General features: G+C 45.2%; 1 protein-coding gene across 1 annotated transcript; it reads right to left on the bottom strand.

Moving 5' to 3' along the window:
* Positions 1–46: 46 nt before the first annotated feature.
* Positions 47–18,776, bottom strand: ipo5 (importin 5). Its single transcript, XM_086047480.1, has 26 exons — positions 18,620–18,776; positions 9,040–9,120; positions 8,494–8,686; positions 8,292–8,394; positions 8,063–8,159; positions 7,868–7,972; positions 6,462–6,584; positions 6,253–6,373; positions 6,075–6,162; positions 5,886–5,992; positions 5,669–5,793; positions 5,505–5,594; positions 5,258–5,431; positions 4,954–5,172; positions 4,762–4,845; positions 4,554–4,686; positions 4,362–4,483; positions 3,915–4,011; positions 3,583–3,755; positions 2,512–2,623; positions 2,360–2,415; positions 2,165–2,287; positions 1,866–2,085; positions 1,341–1,569; positions 1,122–1,263; positions 47–1,045 (listed from the first exon to the last, which is right to left on the bottom strand). Exons 1-26 carry the CDS (start codon positions 18,695–18,697, stop codon positions 959–961), a joined length of 3,282 nt encoding a protein of 1,093 aa, XP_085903606.1. The 5' UTR covers positions 18,698–18,776; the 3' UTR covers positions 47–958.
* Positions 18,777–20,372: the final 1,596 nt, after the last annotated feature.

Genomic DNA, 20,372 nt, shown 5'->3' on the forward strand with positions numbered 1-20,372 from the left:
TCATGATTAAAGTAACAAGTTCATATAAAAAAAAAAAAAAAACCTCTGAATTCTCAATGGAATTTTATTGTAGGAACTTGTGACATTTCATCACAAACCTGCAGGGCTGTAAAGGGTTATTAACACCATAATAGCAAAGAGTACGGTAGCACGCACAGATATTCTACAAGCAGTTAGACTTCAACTTGGTTGGCAGCGACCAACGACAGGTTGAGCTCCCCCTCCCTTCCCAATGCTACCTAAAAGTGGTGCTTTGACATTCAGGGAAAAAAAAACAAAACAAAAAAAAAAAACTACTTATTCATCTGAACAGCAATTCGGAAGGCTATGGATAGGAGGGGAAGCTGCTAAGTTGACACTGACTCCCCGAAGAAGTAAATTCACTATGTTCACTATAGTTAGCCACTTAAAACATGCCATTACTTTGGAAACATACCCTCTGACAGAGGTCATCTCCCCCCAGGTGACTAGGAACCACCCCAAAAGCAAAACAAAAAAAAAAAGTGTGTGGGGGCGGGGGCGAACATAGAAATTCACAGGAGACAGGCAGTGATTGCCCAGTGTGCATTTTCAGCTCACTGAGCTGTGCAGTCCAATAGAAAGTCCTGTCCCATGCGACTCTCCCACCAAAGTAAGCCCCCCCCCCCCCCCCCCGATCCTTATTAGTGAGTTTGAACATGTGTCTCTGGGCAGGGGCAAGTCACACTTGAGGGAATGGTTGGAAACAAACAAACACCTAGCTAGAGGAAATGAGACAGTCAGTCCTTGATGTCGGGGTCCTCAACTTTTGCTCCAGTCAATTGGGTGCTGTGTGTATAATAGGCCCGGGGGCTGGGGGGAGGAGGGGTGGTCGGGAGGGTGAAGCCAGCATCCTACATCCTGCAGATCAAGAGGAGGAGTGTGTGGAAGAGTCAACTTTTCTTCAGGGACTTTAAGGGCGGGAGTCTGACCAGGAGGCTCAGGCGGCATTCAGTAAATCTTGTATGGCTTTCTGTTGAGTCTCACTTAGCGTCGCTATACACTGGGACCACAATCCTCCTGAGACCTGGCACGGCAAAAACAATCGGTGTCCGTCACGCGGCCAGGGGTGAACGAGTGCACTCGGCAGATGCGGAGCTCACCTGTACTTGGCGGACCACGCTTGTCAGACGTTTACTGCAAGCGTCTTCGCTCTTCACCGACTCGTTCGCTACCCCGTCAGCAATGATGGCGAAGAGTTTGGGTAGGTTGGAGTTGTCTGGTCCGAGTACAATAGGGTTGTTACTGCGGAAACAAGACGGTAGTTTAGGGAAACGCATCGCGCAAGACTCGAGGGAAGTGCAGACTGAACGTCGTCATACCTTTCGATGAGATCACACAGAAAGTCAAAAGTGTGGACGGCCTCCTCTTTATCTTCATTGAGAGGCAGCCAGCTGATCCAGTGGGGAAGGATTTCATTGACATTTGCACACTCGGGCCGGAACCTCATGACCTTTCCAACAGCTGAGATGCAGTTTTCTGTGGCGTTGATGTTTTCCTTGGAGCGGGAATCGGCTGCCTGGATGACTCTGACCAGCAAGGGGATGGCCTCTGGATGGCGCGGGAAAACAGTCAACATGGTGACACCTCTCACACTACAAAATCATCCTGAGCAGAAATTTGATCCCCCCCCCTATCGGTATACCCAAATAGACTAAATTTGTGCACACAAAAATCACTTGCACAGGGCAATTTTTAAATCCAGGGGGGGGTCGGTCATGACACATACTTGTTATTTTGCCATTTATGGTCTAGATGTATTTCGGGATATAGATCTGCGGGACAAAAACTGTACCCCATGCCAGCTCAACAAAAGGACTAGAGGTTGCCAGGTCATCCGGTTGTACCTGTGCAGAACGGCCGGTAGTTCTCTCCCCCATATTGCGCCATGACACCAACACCGTATGCGGCCGCCTGGCGGACTTCGGGGCTGGAGTCGCACAGAGACTGCAACATGGGCCGCAGGAAGTACTCTGCGTACTTGAAGGATGATGGGCTGCAGTGCTCCACCACGTCATCAAAAATGCACAGCCCCCACTGCCTGTCAGCCCATGGCCTGTTGGGACACTGGAGGACAACATTTCAGTCAGTTACTAGTCCGGAGTAACCGGGCAAAATGCAGCGAGGCCAACGGATCAACACGTACGATGAGCTGGACGATGAGCTGGAGCAGCTGCTCAAACCAAGGGAGCACCTTCTCTTTGTAGCTGCTGAAAACAGAGTGCAGGACGTCCGACACCTTGGTCAGGATGTACACGTCGTTCTCATCCTGAGACACCAGAGGGGCTCCGCGTTAGGAGTGCATTCAACCCCCGCCCCCAAAGTTTCATGCAGCATTTACCTCATCTTGCAAGGTTTCCTCCACCTGCTCGTCGTAGTCTTCGTCCTGTCTCTTAGCTGCAAGGACAAGTGTGCGGCGTCAGTAAGAGGAAGTGGAGGACGATAGGACAATAGCGGCGAGGCGACATGCAGTCGGCACTTGTCAAGCCTCACCCTGCCTCAGCTCCTGGTTCTTAAAATGTTCCTCCAGTTTGCCTTTCAAAATGCCGCCCAGCTCCTCAAAATGCTCGTTGTTCAGACAGCCGTCACCCATCAGCTCGATGCACTGGGTGAGAAGAAGGAGACAGTTAGAACACTGGAAATCTATTGAACGCACCGGTCGGTATACATTCGAGTAGTGCTGAACGATTTTGAAAAAGAATGAAGGTGATTCCCCAAGATATTGCGATTTTTTTTTTTTTTAAGATCCTCTTCCCATGATTTTGGGGCTGTTTTTTTTTTTTTTTTTTTTCCCCAAGACGAACAAGCAATACATCCAGCAATATCATATTTATTATACACACTAATGGGTTAAGCTTTCACGAAAATTGGACAGTTGACCCACTTCAATAAGAGTTGATAACTTACTTTGACTTAAATGTTCATTATGAAAACTGCACAAAATTCTACCAGTGTGCTGCAAACACAAATCAGTCAAGTTACAACAATAATGCATGCAAATCCGTGACTTTTCCCACTTCAACTTTTCATGAAACAATGATATGTAAACTTGTGGACTGCACAGAACCTAGTACGACATTATATGAATACCGCAAGTAAAACACACAAAGTCTATTGACTGACCAAAATGAATCAGATTGTTTTTTTTAACTGCAACCTTTGTGGTTTGAAAATGATATTCTACTACATTGTCATGTTGAATTGAATACGATTAATCGCTCCACCCTACGTTTAGTAAAAATAGCCTCCTAAACTCCCGCAGTTCCAAACGTTTCCAGGAGAGAAGAATATGCCTGTGAGTCGTACACAACAGTTTGGTTTCAAAGGATCACAGTAGCCTGCCTATGGGATTTGCCATGTTACGTTAGCACCGAGCTAGCAGGCTTCCTGGGATAACGTTAAATGGCAGGCATGCTTTGCGGGGAGTTCATTGGGTGAACATTTACGACAAACAGCTTGAGGGGAAAAACGCTTTGGCGCTCATTTGGAGACCTGCCAGCCAACCACGCGGAGCAGCGCGCCAGCATTTCTTGCAGTGCAATGACTCGGGTGCGAGTTTGTTACCTTGGCAAACGAATGCATGATTTCTGACAGGACGTCCGAGTCCGGCTCCGTCCCGATAGCCTTGATGAGGGCATCGCACATAAAGAGCCACATCTGGGTGAGGTAGTCTGGCCCTCGAACCCGCGCGCACTCCAACAGCAGCGGCATGGACTCGGCCGCTGCCACTCGCACGCGTGATACGGTTAAGGAAATGAATGCTTTCCTCAGCAGTCCTCTTCCTGGCCGGTAGAAATGATTTGCTTACGGTGCTTTTGAGACAACAGAACAGAACTTTTTTTGTTGTTTTTTTTTTCATCTATGCAACATATCCAACTGGTCAACGGCAAGGATATCATCGTGGAAGTAGAACTTGAGTAAAGGAACCATCAGCTTCACCACTTGTTCAGTGTACTCTACGAAACCTTCCTTCAATTCTTTGGCATAACACACCTGAAACACAAATGGTCTCAATGACTTGATGCACAGTTGCTTGTGGTATTTACACCCCTTCAACTTGTACACGTTGTCACGTTACAAACGCAAAAGGTTTTTTTTTTTTCTTCATGGTTTCAAGTACAAAATCGGAAAAGTGTGACAATCTGGTAAGACTACAAAATGTTCCCATTTTTATTGCTCTTTTGTTCAACTTCATACAAGTACGAGCCACTCTGTGTTGTTCCTTCATATGAACTACCAATAATCCCTTTTTTGCTGGCGCGTGTCGTGTGAGCAAACGTGGACAAGTTCAGCGGGTGCGTTTTTTGCAAGGAATTGCCGCAAGGCAGCAGACGCGCGCTTACCAGCATCTGGCAAGCGGTGGACTTCTCCTCCAGGCCGGCGGTCTTGATGCCGAAACTCTGCTGGTCTCCAAGGTTGACGAACTCCCAGCCGTCGTCCTCCGATATGTTCTCCATATCCTGGGCTGCAAAGCAACAGCGTTTGGCGTAACCTCCCGCATAAGAAGAACGGCATGAGCATAAAGGCCAACTTACTGTCAAGGAGAGCCACCTCGGGCTTGATGGAAGCAGTCTTCAATAAGGGGCCCATCACCACGGGGAGGTACTGCTGAAAGTCCTTTCCCAGGATCTTGCACATCCTGGCCCAGGCTGAGATCATGTACGAGATCTGGATAAAGATGAGCATTGTAAAAATGACTCAAGTTGCCAGCTTGAAAGCGTGCGGCCGCCCGAGCCTCCTCACCTGCGGATCGTCGTCATCCAAGTTATTAAAGTCAGTCTGGGTTTTGAGGAGCAGCTGCATGACGGCGTAGGCATCCGGCATGAACTACGAAGAGAGAAAGGCAAGGCGCAAAGGATCGGTGGCGGGCGGGCGGGCGGGCGGGACCACGCGCCATCGGCAACGCATTCCTCCTCAGGCGCACTGGCGCCGTACCTTCTCCTTGCCGACGGCGAGGCCGATGAGGCTGATGCACTCGATGGTCTTGCCCCGAAGCAGGCGCAGCTCCTTCTGCACGGCAATTTCCACGATATGCTTGAGCGAGGGCATGAACAAGTCGTAGTAGGGCACAAACTTCTCCTCCGCCGTGTCGGCCACCGACGCAATGGAGGTGACCACCTGCTCCAGGACCAGCTTGGTGCCCTTTTGGAACAACTCGGGGAGGGGCAAAGACAGAACTCTAAAGAACCTCTGAAGGCCGGCAGCGACTCAAGGGATTTCACTTTGGACGTCCGTCTACCTCTTGCAGCTTGGCCACCATGATGACGTTGAGGTGCTGCAACAGGTTGTCCAGGTAAGGGATGAGCAGAGATTTGGGGCAGTCTTCCGTGAAATTGATGAGAGCGGCGGCGGCGTGCGCCTGCACTCGGGGGTTACTCTGGTCGTCCATGGTCTGAAGCAGCGCGGCGATCACCTGGACGGGAGGAAGCGCGCAGTCCGCAAACGCGATCGTTCCAGTGGTCCGGCCCGCTTGAATCGGACTTTACCTTGTCGTGAAACTTCTTTTGGAAAGTCGGCGCGAAATCGGTCGCCATTTGTCCAATGGCGTTGCAAGCGGCGTAGCGCACCCTCGGATGCTGAGGAGGAGTCACTTGGGGTCGGTTCACCCGCTTCATAGCGGCACGGTGCGAGCGCACAAACGACTTCTTACCGAGTCTGCGCAAAAGTGCAGTACGGAGATGACCGTCTCGTTAAGGATGGCTTCCATCTGCTGGTGGCAGCCTTCGCCGACGGCCGACAGCGCCATCAGCCCGGCGTGGCGATACTTCCAGTCAGCTAGAACGCAACGCCGGCTTGAGTCGAGCTCCGCCGAACACGCGTCTGCGAGCGACAGAGTCTGCCGCCCGCGTCAACGCCGGCGCGCTCACCGTTGTGCAGCATCTGCCTGATGTGCTGCTTGATCAGAGGCAAAATGATCTTCCCCCCCAGGCCGCAGGCGATCCTGTCCAGAGCGCTTTCTCCTGCTACTGCGTTACTGTTGGCCGGCGGGCGGAGCAAGCGTCTCAGGCGAGAATGCCGCCAGGAGGTTTGGATTTTGCCAGCGAGGTCGAGGTTACCTGTCGAAATCGTCATCCTCCAGCTCATCGGCCATGGCCCAGTCGTCGTCCTCTTCGAGGTCCACCATCATAGCCAGCATCTGGGGCACTAGACACACACACACACAAACACACACTTTCTGAATGACCGAGGTATTCTGCCGTACAAGGATCGGTAACATCGTCAAGCAATACGCACCGCTCTGAGCCACAATGGCGGTGTGTTTCCTCAACATGGCTGCGGCTGTCTCGGATAAGGTGACGATGACCTCCAGCGCCAACTGTCTCTGCATGTTGGGCAAGTTGCTATCCGCGCTCAGCTGTAGAAAGGTGGCGAGGGTGGACATCAGCAGCATAGCATGGAGCGCGGGGCAAATCTCGCGTTTTGCACTCGCTTCCCCGACTCACCTTCAGGCAGAGTTGCAGAGTGGCCTCCAGGTTTGGTCGCAGATATTTAGGTGCCGTGTCTGCAATTTCCACCAAAGACTTGAGGACCGAGTCATCTCCCTGATAGCAGGACTCATTCACTGCCTGATCAGAACCAACAACAAAGGCAGGTGGTAACCATGTAAATTCACGAGTGTATATGATGCACGTCATGTTAAATCGTTCCTCTATAAATATCCAAGTCGGGATGTGTACTTTGACGCCAAGTTAACTAGCAGCGATCATTGGCTCAAACGGATAGGATCGTAACAGGAACATCACATTCGACACTGACATCTCTCGCATTCGTCGGGACACGAGGCGCATTCAAACAGTCGGGCATCTCAAACACAAAAAAAAGTCCCTGGATGCAGTAAACAATCGCTACAAATATCTCAAAACTGTGGGCTTTCTATCAATCTCTAAAAGTTAACATACAGTGGGTACGGATAGTATTCAGACCCCTGACCATATGATATTTCAGTTTTTCTTTTTTTAATAAACCTCGACATTTCAGGATTTTTTTTTCCCCTCTGTCAAGGGGTGCCGAGTATACATTAATAAGGAATAAAATTAAGTAATTACAACAAATGCTTCCATCGTTCATTCTAGTGGTTGGGATATCAAACATTAAATATTCGCTGAGATTTGATACTCCCCTAAGGCTTGAATAATAAACACATTTTTGGGTGCCCTCAGCCTTTTGTAAAGCCCTGGATATAAATCAAAATGTCAGTAGTGTGTAAAAACTAGGGGTGGGAATCTATGGGTACCTCATGAATCGATCCGATACTATTCCATTCCGAGGCCTACAATTCGATTCGATTCTGATGAATCATTACATTGGCTTGCATTTTACAGTCCATGAAAAACACTGGTACCTTTTTAAAAACAAAAAACTCAAGAGCAATGATTTATACTTCACACTTTGACTTTGCTGTGCTCGTATGAGGTTTTGCTTGTTCCGCCATCTTGTCACGTATTAGCTCAGACATCTGACGTACAAAGGCACTTCATTTGCACATGCTTTTAGTTTTTTTATTTAAACTTTAAATATCGATTATTAATACCTATGAATCGATTCAGAATCTTTTTAATATGCCGAACGATCTCATGTTCAATTGTTCTCAAGTGTTGAAAATATTCAAATGTATTTTAATGTTATCGAAAACATTGTAATTAGTATCCTTGCCATATTTTGTTGCATTCAAACTTTTTATTATTTTAAGTTGCAACAACAGATATATTTGTAGTATACAAAAAAACACTTATCGATATCGGTCATACAGAGCAGGAAATTATTGGCTATAGATATTGGTAGAAATTTTTCAGAATGTGCATCACTAAGCCCAATAGAGTGGTGAAGGAAGGACGGGCAAGAGTGTGACCTGCAGGATGCCTGGCAGTAGATCGGAGAAATGCTTCAGCAGGGCTGAGTTGCTTTCATTGGAGAGGACAAAAGAGGACGCAGCCCGGGCGGCCAGTGTGCGGATCTGAAGGATCCGTAAGAAACATTGACTAATCACAAACATTTCAAGCGTCAACTTACTGAGCTGAGCAGTCCAAAATTGGGCGCATTTTACCTGAGGGTTGGCTTGATCCTGCATGCACTGAACAAGCATGCGCTTGATAACATCCATGTAATGCTGCTGCTGGTTGCCAAAGATTCCCGGGAAGTTCCTGGAACCAAGCAAGACAAAACTTTAGTCCCCAGATGTCTTAAGGACATCCACCCAAGACAGGACCTGACCATTTGCAAGCACGATCGCCACATGAGACTGCAGCCAATTCATTGAGCAGAAAGTATCTCACCAGAATATGTGCAAGGCGGCTTCTCGCAGACCAACGTTGTCCGAATTGACACAGTCAAACAGGAACTTAAGCAGCTCTGGCCACTGGTTGTTGCCATCATCATCTAGATTTCAAACAACAACAACTATGATCTCAAGTCTGTTGTATCACACTAAGCCCCGATATGATTTTGGAACCCGAGTGGGAAGTGTTCAAATATTACCAATCAGGTTGCGGGAGAGCTCTGCTGCAATGTCGCAGACCTTCTTGCGGATGTTTGGCGACGTCTCCTGTTGGATGCTGCTCAGAAGTTCCGTTTTGATGGCTGTCTGCATGTCAACTGTGAGGCCTGGGTAGATCTCTTCGAAGGAGGATGACAGCAGCCGCCGCAGAAGCACTGCTGCCATTTGTCTGACCTGGTGGGGGGAAATACCAGAAACCATTCCAGTTTTTCCCTTCCCCACAAATCTTTGCCCTAACCGAGACTTATGCAATCCAAGCAGCATCCTCCCTGAACCGGAAGGAGCGCCTCTCAGACTTCTCCCATTTCAAGACTAAAAATATCAGCTTGGAGGTAAAGAGCTAGCTGCAGGCACCGAGCAGCTGGGAGACTTGGGATGATAGACAAGTACCCCAATACCAAAGCTCTGACTCATAGCAAACAGTTGTCATGGCCAAAGTGCCAGGACTACATTTGTCACCCAAAAATTGCACAAACGCCTGTTGGCTTCTCAGAAGTGTACAGATGCGGGCGCGCGCACGCACGCACCTCCTCTGCAGCGGATGGATCTCTGACAGCCTGAAGCAGGAACGTGATCTTTGTTTGACCGGGGATTGTGTCATAGGTCTCCTGGAAATACAAAATGGACAGCGCTTAGAGAGGAGACATGCAAGGCTGGATTTTCACGGGTCAAGTGACATTTCAGATCGTTTTCTTGAAGTGGCACATTTGGGATAAGCAACAAGGCAGCGTAAAAACAAAAACAGATACATTCAAATTGGACATGGGTCCCTTCAAAATATGAAAAAGCATCAGTTGCTGACCTATGACCTTTTAAATCATTAAGATTTTTAAGGAGGGAAACTTTTTTTTTTTTTACAATACCCCGGCGACAAAAATATAGACACCCCCAAACTATTACTTTCCTGCACTCAATCTATTTGGTAGGGACGATCAGTGTGACACCGTGATGCAGCAATATTTGCCAATTCTCCTTTGCCAAACACGGCGCCTGTGTGACGCATGATGAGATGGCCCAAGTTTGCCAGTATTTGGCACCAAAGACTGCAAAGTGATTGAACAGAAGGTAGCCTTTGGTCATTCCATTCAATCACCCCAAAAACGGAATCTGAAAGTTTTAACCAAGCAGATTTGGATTGTAATGAAATTCAGTGTACTTGTTGATAGGGTTGGGCATCGGGACTAGCACTTGGGCTCTACCGGAATCGTTCAGGTTTTACAACGTCGGTGCCACATTCGAGCAACAGGTGCCGACAATACACAGGCAGCAACGAAGACGAAAGGATAATGCTCGCGTGGTGTGATAATTATAGATGTTCGACACAGGTCAAAAGTGGGGCTGCACTTCATAAAATAATCCAAGGTGCTCAGTGCAACAGGTAAAAAATTCATCTCGTACAAAGGAGGTTGCACGTCTAGTATGATTAAACCCGCCATTTACACGGGGTAGAATTGTTAGAGTGTTCGGTCTTTGACTCTTTGCGTCGACCTACCGGTGTGATCTACCTACCTGTCAAAACGTCCTACTAGGGGTGGGCGATATGGGGCAAAAAAAAATAAATAAATAAAAATAAAAAATAAAAATCAATATTTTTTCAAAAAACTCGATTACGATAATTTGACGATACTCTACAACATCTCTTTCAAATTGCTAAATACAGCCTCTGCAAAACAATGATATTCTACAGCAATATAGAACAAAAAAATTATGTAAAGACTTGCATTGATTTTTGGGAATATTTATGTCATTTAAATGTCTCTGTTATTCCATAATGATGTGACATTTTGAGCTGCAGTAGGTACAGGTGTACCACCGCCAACTACTAGAGGAATCAGAATAAGAAAAAAAATGTATTTGATATGTGACGTGTGACGAAGTGTCTCCCAGCGAGAGAAAAAAAAGACGTCTTCATAACAACACCCATTCTCATTTATTGGCCACCGTATTCAGAATAAAGTTGAATAACAAAACTGCAATTTACAGAAAAGTTCATTTTCCCACTCATTCATCATTGTGATATGGAGACTTGTGACTTTATTCATGTTTGGGTGTGTTCGGGCATCACGCTAATAAACCGTCGTAGTTTGTGCAACATGCCTCAGGAATACAGGCTGGTTATGAATGATGCGGACTAAAAGCTGTAACCTGAATGCGAACCGATCATCCAGGTTGTCACGTTTGGCTTGCTCGCTAAAGTACTGAGTGTGTGTGTGTGCGCATTAGTGCCCGAGTGCATGCGTGCGTTTATATTTGTTGGTTCAACTCGGCGACTGTTTTCAGGGTGTGTGTGCAGCGTGCTTCTGCGGTCGCCATGTTTTCCTCGTCATCCATATGACAGAATTGCTCTTCACGGTGACCGTTTTGGCACATCTAACAATGTTATTCCCACCGACCTCAGTTTTGTGAAGCCCAAACCATTTACAGACTACGGGCGACGTGGACTCGCGCCCCGCCATAAATCCCCGCTCGACACTCCTCCTTATTTGAAACATGCTCCGCTGCAGTGCAGACAGAGTCCGGGTCCTGCCCGCTGATTCGGCGAACGATTATCACTTCCTCCCCCTCTACCGTCAATGCGCACTGATTTTTCAGCATTTCCTCATACTTTGCTGTTGTCAACCGACTCGAGTCGTTATGCCTTTAGAGGCAGTATTAATACTCGATAATGTAAAATTGCATCGTGAAAGCAAGATTGACGATAATATCGATGACGATATATAATCGCCCACCTCTACGTCCTACCAATGCTTAGTGTGCTTGCGCACGCAGGCTCACAGCGCCAATAGTGAGGTGGGGTCGCCAGCTCCGAGTCCGACCCTCAGCCAAGCGATACGGACCGCACCACAGTCAGAATCGGGTAAGTAATAAGTACACAAATGAAATATGTTTAATGCCCACATCGAGCACAAGTTTTTCTTTTATTTGCACACCTGGCTTGCCCATAATGGGTGTTAAGTAGCATGCTGTAAGCTGCATGACTGTATTGTATTGTATTGTAATTTCTAGGGATAGACCGATACTTGGCTTTTTGACGAATATCGGCATCAGTCTTTTTTTAAAACTCTGCTGGCCGATAATAAATCAATTTAAAACTGTGGAAATCAAAACAAAGATATGTGAAAGTTTAACATTTCTGTCATTTTGACATTTACAGTAGAAAACTACGTGGAGCTATTGTTAAAGTTTCCTTTATCCTTCAAGAGATGCTGACAATCCTGGGTTCTCCCTGAACCTTTTGTTAGAAATTTATAACAGATGTATACTGTCAAAAATTTCTTGTAATAATGATTAAAAATCACCATTATGCAAACCTGAAACATTGTTCCATAAACATGCTTAAAGAGGTTACAACAAAGTTAAGAGTAAATTTTCTTTAGGTTTTGATGCGAATATTTTCCTTTTCATTGAAAATGAATATCTGCTTGAAATATCAGTCATCGGCCTCCTTGACTACTAATAATCAGTATCGGCCCTGAAAAAAGCATATCGGTGTATCTCTAGTATTTTCTTGAGGTGCTCCAATATAAAGCTCTCTTGTGGATAATAATTCAAGCTCATAGGTTTGATAATATATTTGTCAAAAATATCTTTGGAGAAAATTCATAACAGTAGAAAAGTTCATGAAACTAATATTTGACCCCCCCCCCCCCCCCCCCCAAAAAAAAGAAAGAAAAAATAAATTAAAAATGTAATCAGAATCGGGAATCGTTAGGAACCCGGAATCGAATCGAGGAACCACAATGTGAATCACCCAAATTCAAACGATGCCCACCCTACTTGTTGATAGTGATGGCACAACACAAAAATCTCAATTTTTCTGTAAATCGGAGCAGGGCATTGGGAGACACAGCCCTCATAATTGCGACATTTTTGGCAAAGGGGGCAATGTTTGCACAGTTTGCCTTTTAACTTGTACGATACCCACACATGTTTTGAAAACGTCTTACAACTTCAATCCTTATCGGGGGGACGTCGCTCCAGCTAATACTGACTAGGAGACCACAGTGTGGACTTTCTTCTGCATTTTCTGGCCAACTCCATTCGCCCTCTTTACTTTGCCAAACAACAAACAAAGCGACAGTGACAGCAATGGAGGTGGTGCCTGCTACAGCAAAGGGACCCAGATGACTAGATGCATTTTATTGTATTGTGAAATCGATCAAGGCGGCGGCATAGGTGGTACCATTTTCATCTGTAGGCTTCTTTACACACCCACACCGCCGCCAAGTTAGCTTGTTTTGCAGCAGCGGCGAGCTGCGACCTGCGTGGTCAGATCATCTACTCCGTGGTGAGAAATAAAAGGCCTTGTGTTTTGAGGAACCTAGCCAGGGAAAGCTGAGCAAGTCATCACAGCATGTGACTAAACGGAACAATCACGAGCGAGAACGCGCACTCACTCCATTGTGCACGCAGTAACAATTTCTGATGTGTGCGGCATGTGTTGCAGACGTGTCGCAGATGCGAAGCACAACTCAGTCACGTGATGCAATGCGGCTGTTGTCAGGTTGTCACCCATGCGTACGCAGGAGTATAAAGAGGCCTTTAGAGGTGATAAAGGGAGTGGATTTTCACCCCCGTTCCATCCCACTGCCAAAGAAAACAAATCTCTTCCTGTCCCAGACCACCTCTTAAATAAAATTAATAAATAAATCCTGCCCCATCGAAAATGACTACGATCCCGCCCTGCTGCCGTTCAGCATGACTCCCACTCCAGTACCGCTCCTAATTTGGAGATCAACTACATTAAAAAAAATAAAATTAAAAAAATTTAAAAAAGAAAGAAAATACTATAAGCAACCAGGGATTTTCATGGGTTCCAAATTGCGAGGCGGCTGCCTCCAGATAATTTGGTGCCCGCCTCTAGCCAGAACGATTGATATTGCTCAACACAGCGCCATAGATATTCTCCTGTGGCAGCAATGCATTTTAACTGCAATTGAAGCATTCGCCACAATGGAGGAGTTATATCACGCCCCGGACAACGCGCGAGTCGTGAGCCACATGCGGCTCTGCCTGGTTTCATGCGGCTCTTAAAGCCCTTTTCACTGTGAACTCGCAGCGCGCCGTTGTCAACACCATTGTGTATGTGCTGAGGGGAAGCACCACAGAATGGAGCATTGCTGGGCGGTGCTGCGCGTACTTGGACGTCTGCCACGCCAGCAAATCCCCTCGGATTGAAACATATTCTACTTTTCCGGCGGGGCCGTCGTGACGTCAGAAAGCGTTTCCAAAAGGAGAGGGGCTGACAAGCCATTTAAAGGCCTAGATAGACCAATCCGACATTGGCCAACAGTGACAGACGCTTACCCCCTGTGGCATTCGGCCGGCTGTCGGCACGTCATGCTGGAAAAATAAACTGCAACGACAGACAGTGACACAGACCATGAAAGTACCGTATTTTCCGTACTATAAGCCGCGACTTTTCTCCGAGGTTTTGAGCCATGCGGTTTATAGTCCGGTGCGGCTATTCTGTGGATTTTTCTTCCACTGCTCGGGGCGCTCTAACCGGAATGACAGTGCAATTCAATACAATACATTTCCAATAAACTGGATGTGACTGCATGTGGAGGGGTTCAACGGGCGAGGGCGCCATAGACTAGGTTATTGCATTAGGTGCTGTAATGCTTTGATTTTATGTTTTCCTAGAGGTCCCTGAAGTGCACATGAATGCGATTGGCTGATGTTACGTCTGTTTTATTGTTACGATGTGAAATGATATTGTTGATTTCGTACAGTCGGCAGGACGTCGTGTGTTGGATTGGCTGACTTTATTAACATAAAACAAGACAGGTGCATATGTAGAATGTAGTAGAACAATAGATGGTGGACATTAGCTGAAAAACTGGAGCGGCAGCAGTGAAATGACGATAAGTACTGTTTAGCAACATTGCTGCAGTGTTAAAAGGCACTGTTAGGAAAGAATCTGCTCAGGTACATACATCCTTCTGTAAATGCAGTAAATATAAAAGTTTTCAACATAGATAGGTGCGGCTTATAGCTCGGAAAACACGGTAACTCCTGCGCATGTGTGAGATGTAATATCCTTCCATACCATCGGTGGCAATCGTCACTATTTCTCATGGTTAGGAAACTCCAACCGGAAAGCTATTGGCCGGGGGCGGGTTATAAAAACGTAAACAATGCATTCAGCTATATTCTTCGCTCACAATGAACTCCCACTCGAAGTAAACCCTCACGTTCTTGATACGGTATTGTGAAATACTTAAAATTGTCAACCCTTGCTCTTGTACTTGTAAGAAGATTAAGGCGGCGAAGGCGTGCTCACTGTTTATCCGCATTTGCCACTTCCCGTTGGTGCTCCGAGCGCTGATTTCCTAGCTAACAGCCAATCAGAGTGACCAAATGTCACGACTGGCAACGCCGATTCAACATACGTAAACGCCCACCAGCCGCTTCCCGGCGGTTTACGACACTACGACTGTGGTCACTACACCAATCAGACGGCGCATTCAGACGCCAGGACGCTTCAGGACCTAGGCCTTAAGGCTATTTTGGCGAACTTATTTACAAGTTACAGCACAAGGACAATGGAGGGAGCTTTGATAAATGAAGTACATTTACTGTATTAATAACCCTGAAAGATACACCTTGTCTCCTTTTGATTTGCCTTTTTAAAATGAGCATAGACTGGGCTTTCTTTTGTAACAATGAAAGATACATTCTGTAAACCAGTGGGAAAATCCTCAATTTTTACTTAATGGTCGGCTGCTACGTCAGCACTTCCAAATATGGGCACGTTGTTGCGAGGCCTTGTTCGAACGCGGCAATTGAACAGATGACATTCAGCAAGCAGGGTACCAGCTACGTGCATCTCACGCATGCACTTTGACAAATGAGATGGAGGGGAAAAAACATTGGTAGAAAAGGCAACACTACTCAAGTAGGGCTGCCATGATTAGTCCACTAATCACGTCGTCGTCGATGATCAAAAGCATTGACAATTTTAAACGCGTCGTTTAATTTATATATTTATTTATTTGGCACATTTTTTTACTCTCGATACTGACACGTCTCGCTCTTCTCCCGCTGGCTGTTTTCCTATCTGCAACGCACATGCGCAGTGTGGTAATCCGGGTGATATGTGATGTAAACAGAAGCAATGTGGGTAAAGTAGTGTAAGCCTTACACGATAAGGGCTAATTCGTGTTGGCAACAGAGTCCGAAAGTTACGGCGCAGTTCACCAAATATACCCAATATAATGCAAATCTGCCTTTCATGGCAGCACGATGGGGATGCCCGATCATTTAAAAAAGGAAGCAAGTTATGGCTTATGCCTGATTTCATATCTGACATGGGCACAGTTGTGTCTAGAAGCTAGCTGCAGTTAGCATACACACGTGTAACACGATGTCCTATTTGGTATGCTAACACGTCATAGCATCTTCTATGGCTTAAGCAGCCATTATTCAGTAAACTCGCGTTGATTAACAAAAAAAAATCTGTCTGTTTATGCCCTGCGAAGCAGGAAGCGCACACTTGCTCTCTCTCTTTCTCTCTCACTAGCGAACGGAGTGATGCGTTCATGAACTGGGAAATATCAGCACTCAACACAAAAACGACATATGAGCCACTCATCGGCATCACATAATAAAACCCATAATTAAGTTTGTTGTAATATACTATGTTTTAATGCAAATAATGGGTCGTTTTTTGTTACAGGTGCATACCACATTTTGATTGTGTAGCTCAATTTACTACTTTTAAATTATGCATACTAGTGAAAAGAATAACAAAGCCTTTTGGATAAAGTTTAAATTAACAAAAAATTCAAAACCAATACAAGCGTTTATTTCAGTTTTCTTTAGCACAGAGCATTTTTCCAATTTACTCCTCTGATTTCACTACCTTCCGTTAAAAAAAAAAAGATCTTGGTGCCCAAGAAGAATGAAATATGCATACAAGTACTTATTTTTGTATTCATAGATAATTTCACTGTATTAGTGCAACTCTGCATAGTGTATAGTTTTGATTCAATTTTAAACGCACTAAAGAATTACAGCTAAAAAATTTTAAGGCCAGAGTATCGCCATCAATTTAAATCGCTCCCTTATTTATAGACATGTCAGGAATGATGGCTTGAGTTGCAAAATTTAACACAAGTTAAATGTACTATCGTCTTGTCTTCATGATTAGTTTGTACATAAAGAATTTAAGATGTAAGCGAATGATGCTTATTATAAGAGCAGCAGCTTGCTGCTACGATTTATATATTATCCGATTAGTTGACTAATCGAGACTACTGTTAGTGATTAGTCGACTAGCAAAATAATCATTTGTGGCAAACCTACTACCAAGTTCAATTTCAAAATGGGAGGGGGGAATAACAATAAAATCAGAGCATAACAAAAATATTAAGTTCAACAAAGGTCGTTTTAATTTTCTTTTTTTAATGTAAAGGCAACCCCACTAAAAAAAAAAAAAAAGTTTATGTCCACCCATATGTATAATGTGGCTCTTTGCAGTAACACTTAAACAATTACGGCTCTAGTGTTAATAAATGAATGATATAACATAATAGTCATTGTTATTGGAACTCTTAACTTAAAGTATGAACCCTGTAAAAGAAAGACAGTCATACACACAACCAATCCAGGCTCATCTAACGTTCACAACATCTAACTTCACAATTTGAGCCTTCTTCCTCTTCTCCGTCACCAAAGAAAATTTAATACGGCCAGTCAATTAGGAGACAATATGGGTTTGTATGCTGTTAAATAAAAGCATACAAAATAGCACTGTAAAAAAAATAAAAAATACGCTATGTAGCGAGTCCGCGGAAGGTGATCCGTGATGAAGCTAGGGACCATTGTCCCCCCTAAAAACTACATGGGAAGAGGACCTACAAAAAAATATTTGCATATTTAGGGGAAAAAAAAAAAAAAAAACGTTCAGTCCTACCCGTAACTGTCAAAGCCGCAATAAAATTACAATGATCCTTTCCACTGACAAACATTGACGACCACAACGTATGACCAATGCCTCTGTGAAAATCAAGCAACAGGGGACCCTGAAGTTCTGCAAGCTTAACAGACATAGGTGCTATGTATTGATTTCATGCCATGAAAAGGGCCACAGACTGCTCTAAGTATTAATCGTAATTAATTACAATTTGCCATTTACGTGTGGAACAAATAAAAGTGTAATCCGATTATTTTAGTTGGCATCGAGGCAGAGAGTTTACGTTTTAAAGACGTCAGGGTACTGACGGCTGATTGTTAAAAAGCCCCAAATATCTCGAAGAAAAACTTGGATGCTGCAGAGGTCCTGGACTATATTCGTAATAACAAAGCTTTGGCGCGACAAGCGGGTCGTCATTGTGCTCATGACTCGAGACAACTCTAAACAAACAAGTTAGTCGAGATTATATTATAAAGATGGCAGGTGGTTGATTTGAGAAAGCTCCCAATTAGGTGTAACAGAGAGCCTCTGGGTAACATAATACAAGACAAGTACATGCACACATACTATGTGTCTTACATGGCTCAACCTTTGCTTCCGCAACAATGTTTTATTTTTTAATAATGAATGCCATTATAAAGTCCTTCTTCGGGTGGAAAACCAATCAAATGACCCTCACGTTCGCTGAGCAGTGCTAATGCACGATGCTAGTTTACCTGCTAAGTAAGTTAGCCAACCGGGAAGTAGCTTGCGTTATGTAGCTCCATGCTACTTCCTGTACACTGGGCTTAGCTAGACGCCAAGCTTTCCCACCAGCTGCGGATTTCAGATGCTTCACGGCCACATTTTACACCCAGTCTAATCGACTGGCAACAACACGAAGCAGTGTGTGTGTGCGTGTGGGTGGGGGTGCGTGCGTGCAACTCTGCGAATGTCACGAAGACGATGCCCGTTTCTGAGCTCACTCGTGCCAACCAAACTACGCACCAGGGTCCAGTAGGTTAGCATTGTATCGTTAGCTGACCACTAGCCAATGCTGGGTTACATTGCACGTGGGCTACCGAACCTGACGCGCGGCTACACATAGCACTAGCAGGGCGGTTAGCTTGGGCTCCACAAGACGCGCCACTTGGCTACAATCTCCCACTTGGCAAGCGTGAAAACTAATGGAAGAGTTGAATCCTTACCTCTGATTGTTTCCTGACATTGTTGTCAGGGCTCATCAGGTTACCCAGCAAGAGGTAGAATTGCTGCTGTTCCGCCATTGCAGAGATCCAAAAAAGACCAGCCGGGTGGAGACGCGGCGACTTGAGCCCGGCAGTCCCAGTTTCAGGCTCACAACGGTGCTAGCCTCCTATTGGTTTATTTTAGCAACTATTCTAAATGCCCATTGGTCATCAGTTGGCTCATAGACGCGCGCTATTGGCTCAGATGATTTCTGCTCGTCTATTGGACGGAGTCGACGCTGAAAGTGAATGTCCCTTTTCCATTCGCAAATAAACGTACCAAATCGCGGGAAAAAGTTAAAAATCTGAACAACGAAACAGAAGCAAGTACCACAGAAACCAAACATATATATGTGTGTATATATATGTGTGTATATATATGTGTGTATATATATATATATATATATATATATATATATATATATATATATATATATATATATAATAATTCGGTTGAATTATTTGAATTGCTGCAAATATTGCAGAAGCCCGACAAGAGCCCGCATCGATCAGAGATTCACCCAAAAGAAGTTTTACATTCAGTCTTGGGGTGTGTGAGATATTTATAGGATGGAAGGCAATATCAAACGCCCAAAATATCAAGAAGTATTAAGATAAGAAGATAAGATAAGAAGGCCTTTATTGATCCCATAGTGGGGAAAATTTCAGCGTTACAGCAGCAAAGGTATAGGTCACACAGGGACGGCGGCATAATGTAGCCGTTTAATGTATAACATTAACAGCAAACATTCAGAATCATACCGATGTAAATATACGCAGTAACCATGTGTATATACACATGTATATACACACCAACATACATACACATATAAAGCAGAGCTGGGGAGTCCGTCCCTGGGCCGGACCGGTCGGACCCTCCGGCCCGGCCGGGTGCCCATTTTTGGGGCAGAGGGGTGGGGGGTGACAAATTTTAAAAAATGGCTGGACTAAGCATGGCCGGAAGTTGATTTTAGTCCGACCCACTAATCGTGCTCTCGAGGCGGCCCAAAATGATCTACTACTCGGTGAAAGGCTTCTTTTTAGGCTTCTTTCTACTCCCGCGTCGGCGCGAGCGACAACTGCTGTTATAGGGATTGTGGTATTGCACGCTTTCTTTTGGGGGGGGGGCTGGGGGCGGAATGGGGCTAGGGCCGACAATGTTTATGAATATGGCCGGAGGGTCGCGGCCGGAAGGGTACCCAAGTCAAGGGTGGAGGGTCGCGGCAAAAAATGGTCAAGTGCCCAGCTCTGATATATAGTATGACGAAACACACATTTTAGCCTGTACACAGCACAGAAGAAAAAAATACTTTAAGTGACAGATCTGCAGTGCTGCAGTGAAATATAAGGAACAGCATTGGATAAAAATAAAAATACAGTAGCAGGGAATGTTGAGTACTGCACAATATAAGCTCAGGTGCAGGACTGCACGATTGCACTAATGTCCGCCAGTTTGTAGATGTAGTTTGTCCGATGTTCTTGTTAAACAGTCTGACAGCAGCAGGCAAGAAGGAGTGGCAGAATCTCTCCTTTGCACAGCGAGGGTGTAATATATATATATATATATATATATATATATATATATATATATATATATATATATATATATATATATATATATATTGTAGAAATATAACGAAAGCCTTTTAGAATACAGATAGATAGTGGGTGTGTCTGTGGTGCTTTTATGGTTACCTGCACATAGCGGGAATGA

This window comes from Filicampus tigris, chromosome 1 (assembly GCF_054856515.1).
Source record: "Filicampus tigris isolate MCC_2025a chromosome 1, RoL_Ftig_1.0, whole genome shotgun sequence".
Classification (NCBI taxonomy): Eukaryota; Metazoa; Chordata; class Actinopteri; order Syngnathiformes; family Syngnathidae; genus Filicampus; species Filicampus tigris.

What these genes read in the sequence shown, in the direction of transcription:
- ipo5 (XM_086047480.1), bottom strand. Translation starts at nt 18,697, where the DNA reads ATGGCGGAACAGCAGCAATTCTACCTCTTGCTGGGTAACCTGATGAGC. An exon ending in GCCGCCTTGCACATATTCTG is followed by an intron (nt 8,160 to 8,291) that starts GTGAGATACTTT and finishes GCTTGGTTCCAG; the next exon opens with GAACTTCCCGGGAATCTTTG. An exon ending in AGCTCATCGTCCAGCTCATC is followed by an intron (nt 2,086 to 2,164) that starts GTACGTGTTGAT and finishes GTTGTCCTCCAG; the next exon opens with TGTCCCAACAGGCCATGGGC.